The sequence below is a fragment of the Fistularia commersonii genome, chromosome 10, assembly GCF_037954325.1.
Source record: "Fistularia commersonii isolate RoL2024-O1a breed Wild chromosome 10, RoL_Fcom_v1.0, whole genome shotgun sequence".
In the NCBI taxonomy this organism is placed as follows: domain Eukaryota; kingdom Metazoa; phylum Chordata; class Actinopteri; order Syngnathiformes; family Fistulariidae; genus Fistularia; species Fistularia commersonii.
This window is the reverse complement of record NC_141293.1, coordinates 4,339,088-4,353,252: the sequence shown is the minus strand read 5'-3', so window position 1 is coordinate 4,353,252 and position 14,165 is coordinate 4,339,088. Positions and strand designations below refer to the sequence as shown.

General features: G+C 41.9%; 1 protein-coding gene across 1 annotated transcript in view; it reads left to right on the top strand.

The window, feature by feature from the left end:
• The window catches only part of ak5 (adenylate kinase 5), a 157,997-nt gene that overhangs the window by 68,016 nt on the left and 75,816 nt on the right, over nucleotides 1-14,165 (top strand). Inside the window, exon 7 of the mRNA XM_086153396.1 lies at nucleotides 7,562-7,652. Within this exon, the coding sequence (XP_086009522.1) occupies nucleotides 7,562-7,652 (91 nt within the window). The remainder of the gene's footprint in view (nucleotides 1-7,561; nucleotides 7,653-14,165) is intronic.

Genomic DNA, 14,165 nt, shown 5'->3' with positions numbered 1-14,165 from the left:
AAAGGTCTGAAACGTCGTGTTACTCAGGTTGTTACGATTTATACTGGATTATCAGGTTTGTTTACGTGTCTCTTCTTCTACTTCTTTTCCTTTGGGCTTTTCCCGAAAACTTCATGGTTAGCCAAAGCGAATCAATCGTCTCCATCGAACCCTATTCTCTGTACCCTCCTCTCCCACACCTACTAACTTCATACCCTCTCTCACTACGTCCATAAGTCTTCTCGTTGGTCTTCCTCAAGACATCCTGCCTGGCAGCTCCACCTTCAGCAACCTTCTACCCAGATATTCACCATGTGAATCAGTCATTACTTTGTCAGTCATCACTTTATCTTGGTCATACATGTCCTGCATCCCTATGACAAATTCTTCTTTTGCTTTGGGCTTTTTCCTTCAGGGGTCTCCACAGCGAATCAACCTTTTCCATCTAACCCTATTCTTTGTATCCTCCTCTCTCACACCAATTCACTATCAATATTTTCACTATCCGTTCTCTGTACATGACCCAACTATCTCAGTCTGGCCTCTCTGACTTTCTCTCCAAAACATCTAAAATGTGCTGTTCCTCTGATGGACTCTACCGACACTTTTCTCTACCCATTCCAACCTGCAAGGACCCGTTTCTTTACCTCTTTTCCACACTCTCCTACGCTATGTCTGTCAAGTTATTACTTGTCACATCTATTAGTGAAAATATAATATCCTATTTCTCATCAATAAGGTATGAGCTACTCTCCACTTTGAGCGTGAGATATTACGAATGATTCCTGAGCTTAATAAGCCCGAAATGTTCTGAATGTGAGCTAAATAATATTCAGAACTGATTGTAGATGTTTCAGCCCTCATCCGAGAGGCTTCTTCAGTTTTAATTACCCGTAACTGTGGGGAGAGTTTCAGAGTTTTCTGAAAAACTGTGTCACTTATATAGGGGTGAAACGTCTTCAAGTGAAGAAATTCAAGTCTGGTTGACTGAGAACCTCCATCCCGTGAATGAATGAATGAATGAATGAATGAATGAATGAATGAATGAATGAATGAATGTCCTGATTCTTCCAAAAATCAATTCTGAAAATTATTTAGCTCACATTCCGAACATTTCTCGCGCATTAAGCTAAGGAATCATTGGTAATCCCCCTCGTTCAAAGTGGAGAGTAGCTCATACCTTATAGACCAAAATTATAACATTTTATTTTCACAATAGATTTGACAAATATTAACTTGACAGAGCAACAGAGAGTGTGGAAAAGAAGTAAAGAAATGGGTCCAAGTATCCCTGAAGCCCAAAGGAAAAAAAGAATTTGTCACAGGGTGCAGGACATGTATGACCGAGACAAAGTGATGATTCGGATGGTTTGGACATGAACACTCCTCTGCTCATGTCCAAACCATGGTGAATATCTGGGTAGAAGGTTGCTGAAGGTGGGGCTGCCAGGCAGGAGGTCTAGCAGGAGACCAAAGACCTGATTTATGGACTGAGTGAGAGAGGATATGAAGTTAGTTGAGAGAGGAGGATAGTTAGAATAGGGTTAGATGGAGGAGGTTGATTAACCCTCCCCATCTAACCCTATTCTCCCCTGTGGTGACCCCTGAAGTTTTCGGAAAAGCCCAAAGGAAGAGAAGAGGAAGAAGAAGAGACACATAAACACACCTGATAATCCAGTATAAATGTCTCTAAATCATTTCAACCAAAGTAATATGATGTTTCAGACCTTTGACTGGACCCTCTCCTTTGGCTGAACTCAAATCCTGAACTCTGAATTTTAATTAAATCCCCTTGATGCTCCAACTAATGAGTCATTAGGATTACAGAGCTCTGCTCTTGTTGCCATGGCAATCAGATTTCGACAAGAATTCATTCATTCATTCATTGGGAGGCTGATGCCTCTCCCTGCTGTCATTGGACGGCAGGCGGGGTTCACCCTGGATCGATCAAGGGGCCACTTCTAGAGACAGAAAACCATGGAGACGTTCACCCTCTCATCCTTGCAATTTCTGCAGAAATGCCAGGAAACGCTGTTACATCCATGCCTGACCAGTAAGCGGCGCTGTAGCTTTGTGACCCCTCACTGCAGAATAACACCGCTCACCTTCCGGATGCCGAAAGAATCAATTGCCATAAACATCAGAGGGCGTCACGGACCCTCAACACCTGCTTTGTAGATTTAATTGGCTCCTGAGCGTCACACGACGTGATTTCAAAGCATATCATCGGCATCCACATTTCCCGGACAGGAAGCTCTGCAAAACAAGCATGTTGTCGAGAAAGATCGAGCTAATAAAGGCAGCAGAGATTTATTTACCGTCAGATTCATCTGTTCACCGTGCTTTCCATCTAAACCGGCTCGGGATTGGTGGCTCTTAACGAAGGCGGGTTTGTTTTTTAGCGGGGGAACGACGCGACTCATTTGTCAAGCCGGTCCACGGCGGAGCCTCCCGCCGATGCGTAATTGTTTGTTTTGGCCTTCGTATCGTTCGTATTAAGCCTTCGTATCATTCCAGGAAAGACGGAGCACTCCAATTAGGTTTTCCCCGGGTGAAATCACCTCCAGCTTCCTCCCCACATGCTGCCAGGCGACATAGATCCAAACAAACTAAAAGCATGTGGCCGGGTTAATTATCTCCGCAGTGACAGGTTGTTGATTTTTTTTTTTTCTTCAAATTATTTCTAATTATAATTAGATTCCAGCAATGAAACCAATCGCTACCGGCTGAAAGGCACAGTTTGATCCAACCGACATGAATTTTAGTATACCATGAGAACATAAAGGAAACGCCGTTGACGCTTTCTCACCCTTATTTTTCTAACTTCATCTCAAGTCTGTTCGGTATATCGGGTATTTATATTCCAGCTCTGTTCTTTCCTCGGCTCTCGTGAAAAAAAAAAAAAGCCGCAGCCCGGGAGCTTCGCCTTGCATCAACGCTTCCCTCCGATGATCAAACAGATTCTAATGAACCTGCAAAGCCTTTTTTTTTTCTCCCAAGAACATCTTCGGAGTCCAACCAAAACTTTCCACTTAAAACTGTCAGAAGACTTCGAGGCTTTTTTTTTTTTTGGCTCATCTCTTCCCCTTAATCTCCACTTCCTGATGGCTTCTTATGTGTCGATTTGATCCTGAGTGAACTTGTGCATTTATTTTTTATCGACGATACATTTGTGCGTATGCATTAAATATTAACGCAGAAAAGTTTTTGAAAAAAATTAATAAATAATCAATGTCCTTATATGGGGACAATTGCGATATTTTACTAGAACGTATTCCAAACAAAAAAAAATGGGATATGTTGGTATTGCTCATGTTTAAAAAACTACAAATGTCATTTAAATAAACAGGAGCAACAACAACCACTAGTTTAAACATTCACAATACTGTCTGCTTCAGTACCTGGATCCGCTTCAGGGTGTCATTGTCATTGTTTTTGTTGCCACCAGCAGGCGCTGCCCGATCGGAAAATTCGCGGTTCGGTTCACATATCCTTACGTCTGCCTTCAGAAGCTTCCTTTGGCAAGACACCCAGCCCGTCCAGATGGTAGCCTGGTTAGTGCCTTGCATGGCAGCTCCACCGCTACCGGTGTGTCAGTTAATGGGTTGATGTTATCTAGCGTAGATAACATATAGGACATGTATGCTAGATGCAAGGCAATGGTGAGGTGTGAGATAGTTGGTGGGAAAGAGGAATACAAGGTGGAGGTAGGACTACAATAGGGGTCACATCTGAGCCCCTATTGTATTAGGAAGTCTGGAGTGGCAGAGAAGTATGTTAGACTGGTGCAGAACATGTATGCTAGCTGTGAGACAGTGGCGAGGTGTTCTTTAGGTGTAACAGAGAAGTTCAAGCTGGTAGTGGGACTACATCAGGGGTCACCACTGAGCCCCCTCTTGTTTGCAGTGGTGATGGACAGGCTGACAGATGGGGTTTAACAGGAATCTCCATGGACCATCATATTTGCTGATGACATTGTGATTGGTAGTGAGAGCAAGGAACATGTGGAAGAACATCTAGAGAGGTACATGTATATTCTAGAAAGGAGAGGAATGGAGGTTAGTCACAGAAAGCAGAATTTATGTTTGTAAATGAGAGTAACCAAAGTGAAATGGTGAGTACTCAAGGGTCAACAGCCCAGAGCGTAGGAGAGTGTGGAAAAGAGGTGGAGAATCAGGTTCAACTCCCCTTCAACTCCCCTTCTTATGTCCCTTCACTGGCTCCCGGTAGCCGCCCGCATCAAGTTCAAGACCCTGGTGCTCGCCTACCAGGCAGTGAATGGGACAGCCTGGTAGGCTTGATCAGACCAGGATATGGTCAAACCACATGTCCCTACCCCTCCCCTCCAATCTGCCACCTCTCAGCGACTGTCCACCCTATGACTCAGAGCCCCTGGCTGCTGATCGAACCGGTCTCGGCTCTTCTCGGTCTTGGCTCCTCAGCAGTGGAACGAACTCCTGGAAAAGGTCAGAACAGTGGGGTCACTGCCCATCTTCCACCGTGAGCTGAAAACATACCTCTTCACTAAGCACTACCCCACTAATCGCACTTAGCCCCCCCCCAAAAAAACCTGAAGAAATGAATGTATGTATGTATATGGTTTTGAGATGGTTATTTGGCAGAGTGGTGACTTCCGAATAACGACTAGTGGTACTTTGGATTTTCGATTAACGAATTGCAATTTTTGTAAGTCACTTTGGATAAAAGCGTCTGCTGAATTACTGTAATGAAATGTAATGATATGATCAGGAATAAGTCAGGGGGACGGAACATGTTAGATGGTTTGGAGAGAAGGTCAGAGAAGCCAGACTGACTTGGTTGGGTCACGTACAGAGGAGGGATAGTGAATATATTGGGAAACAGATGCTGGAATCGGAGCTGCCAGGCAAGAGGTCTAGACTTAAAGGAACACCAGAGGACAGAGTGAAAGAGGACATAAAGTTAGCTGGTGTGAGAAAGGAGGATACAGAGATGGAGAAGGTTGATTCGCTGTGGTGCCAACCTGCTGCGTGCTTTTTGGACTGTAGGAGGAAACCAAGAACCTGTCGGAACCCCCCGCCGAAAGGGACCTTGTTGCGGTACAGGAGTGCTAGCCACAAAACCCTGCCCAAAACCCTCGCCCAGAGACAAAAATTAATAAACATAGCCAAAATGTTGGATGTCCTCAGGCTAGGAAACAAAGTCGGGATTTTTTTCAAAAATAATAACAACGCGAACCATCGGCCAGGAGTTGGATATCTTAACGTTTACTTTTTACATATTGAAAGTCCAATTTGTATACTGAAGGATGGATTTATTCCTCGATGTTCAAACACTTGTTTTAATTTAAGTCTTCTCTGCTGGGATTTATTTTTAATCTTTGTAACCAACAGTAGCAAAAACGGAGGTGACAGCTTTGCATTCTTAATGGCTCCGAATCAGCAACTGCTCAAGAGAGTAGAAGCTCGATGGATTTAATTCTCCCTAGACACGATGTGGAAAACAAACTGAATGAATAAACTTGAATGAAGTGAAGGTTGTTGAAGCACAGAGAAAGAGATTTGGAGAAGTTAACACATCAACATATTTGTTTTTTTTTTTTGTTTTTTTTTTTTCTGTTGGTCTGTTGTGTCTGTTGGATTTGTAAAAATGAATCACTCCCGTTAGTCACAAGAAAATAACCAAAATAGGAATTTGCTTAAACAGGAAACACGTGCAGAATTTTTACAGCTACAACACCAATCCCAGAAACATCTTTGTACAAATGGTTCTCTGTGTCTGTATGGAGCACTTGTCGAAATCTTCTTATCTTGGTAGCTGGACTTGTATTTCTTCACCTATCCCTATTGACCTGTGGGGAGTTTCTGAATATAACTGCAAGGGTTTTGGGCGAGTCCAGGTTACGGTGGCTTGTTGTGTTAGTGGAAGAGTTGATCTGCAGAAACTAGGTCTAAAGGGGTCGTTATGCTAATGGAGGCGTTGGAACAAAAGAGCAATTTAGTGGGATGACCTGGATTAGAATGTGAAAAGGTAAAGCTAAACAAAGGAGTGAGACCTGTTGGACCTAGGAACTGAGGCTCATGCGGACGTTACGGGGCGTTTGGAGGGTGCAGAAGGTCATGGTCCGTGCGTGCAAGTGTACGAATGTTTTGTGAAACCTTGTACCTTATTTGGCAAGATGATTTCTTTGACTCAAAGAAGAGTCAAAGACTCAGAGAAGAGTAAAAGAAGCTATCTTTGCTCCTTTGTTCCAAAAATTGACACCTCCTTTAGCACAACGCCCTCACACGTAGTTTCCATTTGCCAAGACAGATTTGCACAAATCAAGTCCAGTTGCCAAGACAATAGGAGTTTTCGACAAGAATTCACCAGGACCTGGGTGACTGAGAACCTACACAGACGTGTATGGAGCCCTGTGATTGGTCCAGGTTGCCAGGGTGAGCCCCACCTGTCGCCCAATGACAGCTGGGATTGGCTCCAGTCCCGCCCAAGATAAACAATGTAGATAATGAATGAAAATTATATATATATATGTCAATTCAAAACAGCTGATACAGCTGATTTAAAAGTATATAAAACATAATTATAAATACAACTATCTCAAATACCTCAAATTATTTTAAAAACACTTGAGCCATACTCAAGTTATTGGAAAATGCTATTCCATAAGCAAAAACAAGAACAAGTGTGTCTTACAATGAAAATCCTCTTTCAGAATCTGCATTATAGATACACACACGATTTTATATATATATATATATATATACAATAACAACAAAAAAATAGAAAAAATACATACATATATATATATATATGTTTTTTTTTCAAAAAAACAGAAAAAAAATATATATATCTATATCTCTATATATATAGAAATATATATATAGAATATATGTATATAGAGATATAGATATATAGATATATTATTTTTTCTATTTTTTTGTTGTTATTTTTTTCAGAAAACACTACCTCGTCATCAATTTAAAGATCCCAAATCCACCCAAACATCATTATCTCATAGGTGACCAAAGCATGACTTCTCAAGTTTCGGAGAAAAGTATTAAACTGTCATGCTTGGCAGAGAAACAACCAAATGTTTACGGGAATGACCTGAACATTAACGACTTTTGTGTCGATTTTTTGTCGAATTTGTGTTATTCATGCGCGGACAGGCTTGAGCTCCGCTGTGCCGTCGACCAGATTAGCAAGGAGAAGAATCCTTCTTCAATTTTCTTCAATGGGCTTCTATTTCTTGCCCTTCTTGCCCGTAATGAACTGTATGAGCAGATGAAGGCTGTCGGCCACTTAGAGACCAACAGTCCGAGGACAAGGGCTAATTAATCTACTTTTACTGAAGCTTCTGGTGTGCTGTGACTGCAAAATAACCCTGGAGCGTAGAGCCGACCTGCTTTCCAATGTTTGATCCTATAATGAGTCTCGTTCCGGATGTCACGGCGGCTTATCGGACGGATCATGCTGACGTGACACTTCAGTTCGTCAAACTCTCTCAAGCGTCATCTTGAATGAAAAAATTTTGAAAAATGACTGACAAGCGAATGTCATTTAAACTGGAGCTTTTTCCTGTTTTTTTTTTTTGTGTCAGCTGGATGCGGACCGAGACGAAGAGGAGGTGTTCTGCGACATCGGCACGACTCTGGACAACAAGCTGTTTCCCTCCAAAGAGCCCGCCGCTGGTGAGAGGATCTTTAAAATTTCGTTTTTGTGTCTCCCATAATATTATACCAGATTCTTCACCCTGGGCAAAACGTACAAAGGAGCATTCAGCAGCATGCTTTTCTGTTTTGGTATTGATTGCAATATCCGGGATCGGGTTTTAACAGTGGTTTGCGCTTCCGCCTCACTGCAAGTAGATCTCCGGTTCAATTCCGTTCTGTGTGGAGTTTGCATGTTCTGAATAGGTTGAAAAAAAAAATGGTGATTTATTTTACATATAACACAAAAAGCTTATTCTCGTTTCAAGCATACATAGGCACGTCTCCGGTAAGCCTCTGAGGAAGAGACTATGTTTGCTCGTAATGTCATCTGTCATCTGTATCCACACCAAAAGTGCTCCAAAAAGAAAGATGATTTATTTGACATATAACACAAAAAAGGTATTCTCGCATGACATTTCGAGCTCTTCCTCAGATGCTTACCAGAGATGTGGTATGTTTGCCCGAATCAGCTTTTTGTTTTTTTTTTATATGTAAAATAAATCATCATTCTTTTTGGAGCACCTTTGGTGTGTGGATTTTTTTCAAACTCTACTCAGTTAGCGTTTTCGATCCAGCACCCATCCCTAACTGGGCAGTGGATGTGCATGTGTTTTCCTGTTTTTTAGGAGTTTGCATGTTCTCCCCATTTTCTGCGTGGGTTTTTTGGTCCCACAAAGCAGAAAGTCACCATCACTGGTCTCGCATTTGAAATATGCGATAGAAGACTATCAGTCATAAGGAAAGGAAAGGTGGACAAGATAGTGTCGAGACCAGCCATAATGTATGGTCTAGGAAAAAACAGGAGGCAGAGCTAGAGGTTGCAGAGATAAAGATGTCGAGGTTCTCTTTGGGAGTGACCAGGATGAATAGGATCAGGAACGAGTCCATCAGAGGGATGGCACATGTTAGATGTTTTGGAGAGAAGAAGCCAGACTGAAATGTTTGGGTCATGTACAGAGGAGGGATAATGAATATATGGGTAGATGGATGCTGGAGTTGGAGGTCTAGAGTAAGACCAAAGAGAAGATTTATGGACGCAGTGAGCGATGATATGAAGCTAGTTGGTGTGAAAGAGGACACAGAGAATAGGGTTAGTCGGAGGAGGTTTATTCACTGTGGAGACCCCTGAAGGGAAAAGGCCAAAGGAAATGAAGAATTTGTCACAAGGGTGCAGGACACGTATGACCCAGAAAAAAATGATGAGTGAGATGGTTTGTGTTTTTGTGTAGCTAAGTGGTAGAGCGCATGCTTTGCCTGTATGAGCTCCTGGGTTCAATTCCCGGCATTGCAACTGTAAATTGCTTTGGTTAAAAGCATCTGCCAAATGACTGTAATGTAATGTTTGGACATGGACACTCCTATGTTCATGTCCAAACCATGGTGAATATCTGGGTCGAAGGTTGAACTGCCAGGCAGGAGGTCTAGAGGGAGGCTGAAGAGAAGATTTATGGATGTAGTGGAGAGAATGTGAAGTTAGTAGTAGTGAGGTTAGGGTTAGATGAAGAATGTTGGTTTGCTGTGGTGACCTCTTAAGGGAAAAGCCCAAACGAAAAGAAGAAGACTCATTTAAAACAGAACGTTTTTTTTAATATGACAGTTCGCCTCTTTCGCTGTGCTTCCTGGAAACATCTTTGTTAACATGCTTGTCTTTAAAAGATTTGAAAATCATTTGCCACTGATCTCTTGGTAAAAAAGATGTTATTATCCCTCCTTTTTGGGGAATAAAACAGTTGGAGCCTATCCCAGCTCTCAGTGGGCTCAACCACGGGGCCACAACCAATCACACTTCATCTTGGGACATACAACCACTTTACCACAGCGCCACTGTTACCCAACTTGATCAACTTCCTTTTAAAATGTCTTGTAATCAAACCCTTCATTTCCGGTGCTTCGGTCTAATCAGCACAAAGTTATATTTGGTACGGCATACGAGTGCTGCTCCACCGCAGTGCACAACTTCTAAGTCAGGAATACAATATTTTAAAAGTATCAAAACAGATTATAGGGTTCCTGTTCGGTGGCCAGGATGTGCCAATGTGAGAGGGCGTTGTTTCGTAACTGACGAGTCCTGGACAGTCTTTGCTGCCCAGTGGGAACTCCCACACACTGTCTCTGCACGTTACACACAACAAATGCATGAAAATGAATATCCTTGGCTTGTGAAACAAATACCGACTGGACGGACATATAAAGCATTAAAATAAAGTCTGTTTCATTTCCTTCGCCGTAGTTTGCTTGGTGGATGTCCCTGTAATGCCTTAACCCTCATATTATGTTAAGGGTCAATTTGACCCATTGGGTCAATGGGTGAAATGGGTCAAATTGACCCTTAACATAATATGAGGGTTAAGTCTCTTCAAGTTCGAATCGATGGGTAACGGTCACAATTGGGATTCACATTGGAGATTTTGTGTCATTAAACCAGTCATTTGACGTCAACTTTTTTAAACAGCTATGATTAAAACAGGTCCATTTTCAGTCACCATGGCCATCAATTTGAATCAGATTTTTATTCAGCTGTCTGACAACACTTTCCACGACAGCAGGCCTGGACTAGGAAGAAGAAAAGTTGATGCAGATGCAAGGCTGTTTTTAAAGAAAGATGGAAAGGCCAATACATGAAAAACGGTAAAAACGGAAAAAAAAATGGTACGTCTTTTGTGTCGGTTGTCAAAGAGTACAATCTACGTCGGCATTTTGACGCTAAACGCGAAGCTAAATATGCCAAAGTTAGCCTTCCAGAAAAACAAGAAATCGTCCAAGAATTAAAAATAGCAATGTATTCAACATTTACAGGTTTGTGTATTTATGCAGACAAATTTGTTTGTGTAAAATTCTATCTATTCACATGTGTGAGAATCTGTCACACATGTTCTTAGCAACTCACAATTGTCTCTCTCAATTGCAACAAAAAGGTTTTGAAAAATGTCATAACTAGAGTTGGATGATATTATTCTTTTTTCACCTGGATCATTGATTGATGGAGTAACGTGGGTGTCTTAACCTGACAATATAAAAAGATTTATGTTGTAACAGAGCAACGAGTAAATATTGTTTTTACATCTATGCAAACGCATAAATAGCATTTTGGATTAGAATGAGTTATAGATTCAGTGTTATTTAACATTAAGGAGTAGTTACATTTATTTAACATTACATTTGGTCACATGTAATAACATTTATACTGTTATTTATACATGTGGCCCTTTGAGGGCAACCATTATGCTGATCTGGCCCTGATCTAAAATAACCCGACTTTCACCTGTGACCGAACACTTGACTACAGTGGCGAGAAAAAAGACGCGGAAAACTCGGACGGATCCGAACTCGCTGCCTCTATTGGAAACTATTTTTTTGGATTATAAGTCGCCCTTTTTTTCATGGATTTTATTTATTTCTCCTTTATTTAACCAGGAAAGTCCCATTGAGATTAAAAACCTCTTTTTCAAGGGAGTCCTGGCCAAGAGGCAGCAAAAGAATAAAAGAGGCAGCAAAAGAATTGGCTGGTCCTGCGACGTAAACATATTAGAATATATACTGTAATTTCACATGTATGTTATTTTCACACTGACTTGTATGCCGGTATCTGCTACTCCTATTGCTCCTGCACCTGTACATTTAAAATTCAAACATTAACTTACAAAGACAACTGAGAAAGACTGAACACAAATGGAGTTAATAGCATATTTGAACTTAGCTGTGAGAAAGATGACTGCCGTCCTGACAGCTGGGATTTTAGTTCCTTCAACTGTTTCCTTCTCGGATCACTTTCCGGACGGAAGTCGACGCTGAAGTTTTTATGAACGGTCTGAAAATCCCGCTCCGCATTTCCCTTTTTCGGCAGAGCAATGGCAGACCGGCACTTTGAAAATGACATACCGTATTTTCACGACTACAAGGCGCACATAAAAGTCTTCGATTTTTTTCAAAATGTGTGGCGCGCCCTATAGTGCAGTGCAGTAGAGAACACCATGAGAACGTTAAAGGGTGAAGTGTTGGCGTTGATTGTATATAAAAGAACATGTATGTGCGTTATGCAGAACATCGTTGTTTTAACAACCCTGAAAACATCGCCGACAAACACATCCAGCCCAGCCACATCACCAACATGGACGAGTTGCCGCTCACTTTAGACATCCCGGTGAGTCACACTGGGGAGAGGAAGGGGACCGGCACGGTAGCGATTTGCACAACAGGGTACGAAAGGTCTTCTTGGAGACCACATTTTCACTAAGAGTGGAAGGCAGCGAGTGGATTGTAGATGCTTGGGCTAACGTGTCTGCCGGCACTGTTGTTCGTGCTTTCGCAAAAGCCGGCATCATTTCCGAGGAGCCACAGGGCACGGAAAGTGACTCTGACAGTGAAAAAAAGTGAACCTGGCATGTTTGATGGAGATTAAGCTCAGCTGTTCAAATCAGAAATAGAGGATGAGGACTTCGATGGGTTTGATTGATGACGATTACCGGGAAAAAAAAAATGAATACTAAACTCAGTTTAGCTCCCGCTCTATTTTTAAATACGCAAACTTGTATGCTTGTGTGTGTGTTGTTGTTTTAAGGCGGACGTAGTAGAGGACACCATGAAAACGTTAAAGGGGGAAGTGTAGGCGTGGATTGTATGTAAAACCCGTGCCCTATAATCAGGTGCGCCTTATATGTGTGTTAAATACAATGGCACACATAGCTGAGAATGCGCCCTTTAGTGCGGTGCGCCTTATGGTCGTGAAAATATGATGGTAAAAAAAAAGTCCACCTCCCATTCCATACGGAAGTGATACATTTCAGTCTTTTTACTTGGTCCAGCTCCCCTACTCATTTTTGTACCCAGAAGTTTAGAAGATATAAATTGGAGGCTAACTCGCCAGCTTGCTACAACACGCCACAGTGACGCCTGTGTTAGAGAAGGTCAGATTGGACAGACCGACTGTCAGTCAAGTGACAAATTTCAGGGGCGGATGATAGGCTGACGTCTACGTTTTGATGCCATGCGATACCTTTGCGATCGACCGGTAGATCTCGATCGACGTATTGGGCACACCTGAGAGCACTAAGACGGAAAAGAGTAAGTAGAATCGCAGTTGCTTAACTGTTCATAATTGTTCTAATTTAAGATAAGGTTTAACCAGCAAATAGTCACTGTTGGGTACGTGCGCTCGGATATTACACTATCACTTGCCTTTCAAGGTGAAATGTCTATAACCCAAAAATGCGACTTGTAGACCAGTGCAACTTAAAGTCCAGAAAATACGGAACATGATATTAGCTGATGCAATGAGGATGCAATATTCATAGAATAAATAACAATGGTGGACGATCAAGCCACGTCATCTGGGAGCAGCATAACTCGGGGCTAGCCTAGCGCGAGCTATCAGCTCACTATGAGGTAGTGAGCTAATTTGCAAACAAAAAGAGGATGTCCCCCACCCGTTAGCTTCTAAGTATCTCAGAAAAGCCACCAGTCAGATTGCGGCGAGGTTTTAAACCCGCCGCAAATCCCGATAATAAAATCATGAAATGCTTCATCCAAAGCAGACCGCATGCACCAGAAGAGAGAAAGTCAAAAACATCCCCCCACCAGCTCCCTGGTTACCACAGGAGTTGGCATAGCAACCGTCCCTGCAGAGTTTGCTTTGCCGTGTGAGAAACACAGAATCAGCCGGATTCCGCCGTGACTCGGATCCGTCAGATTGGTGTGATGAGGTCGATTGTCGGCCGCGGCGTAAGAACCCCACATCGTTCGCTTTCTTTTTTTAGAAAAACACGTTTTAAAACCCCGAAAGAAGGAGGAGTCCACATTCTCTGAGACACAAGAAGCCCGGCTTTACAAACAATGAGCTCAATCAACAAACATTTAATTTTGTAAAAAAAACGGCGAAGTAACAATAAGCAGCTATCTTGTGACAGCTATCTTCTATCTTCTTGTGAATAAGATGAATCTCAACGTGGTGAAATGAGCCCGGCTTAATAATGCCCGGCGTCCTAGGATTTCATGAAAAGGCAGCTCGCGCTCAATTTATAAGATATTCTTGTAACTACAAATCTATTCTTTTGTATTCCATTTTTTTTTTTCATGAATAAGATCTACATCAGCAGCACGGAAAGAGACTTGATTGACTGAATAATCAGGAAAATAATTATCAACGTGATCTAATTTGACCAAAAAAAGGGGCAGCTTTATGATAAATATAACTTTGTCTTTGTGAATTATTCTATTGTAAGCGTAAAACCTATTTCATGGAAAGAAAAAAAAAACAGTATCCAAAAACATTTTCGGGAAAAATAAGTCTCAGTAAACAAGAAGGTCCCCGATATGAATCCGAAGGGTTAATTGAAGACCAGAAATTGTCCAGATGTGTGAATTAGATGATGAGTGGTTGTATGTCTCTGCATGTGGCTCCATGATGGATCATGTGTGTGTGTGTGTGTGTGTGTGTGTGTGTCTGTGTGTGAATGTTTATGTATATGCATATGTATACATACAATTTCGATAAAA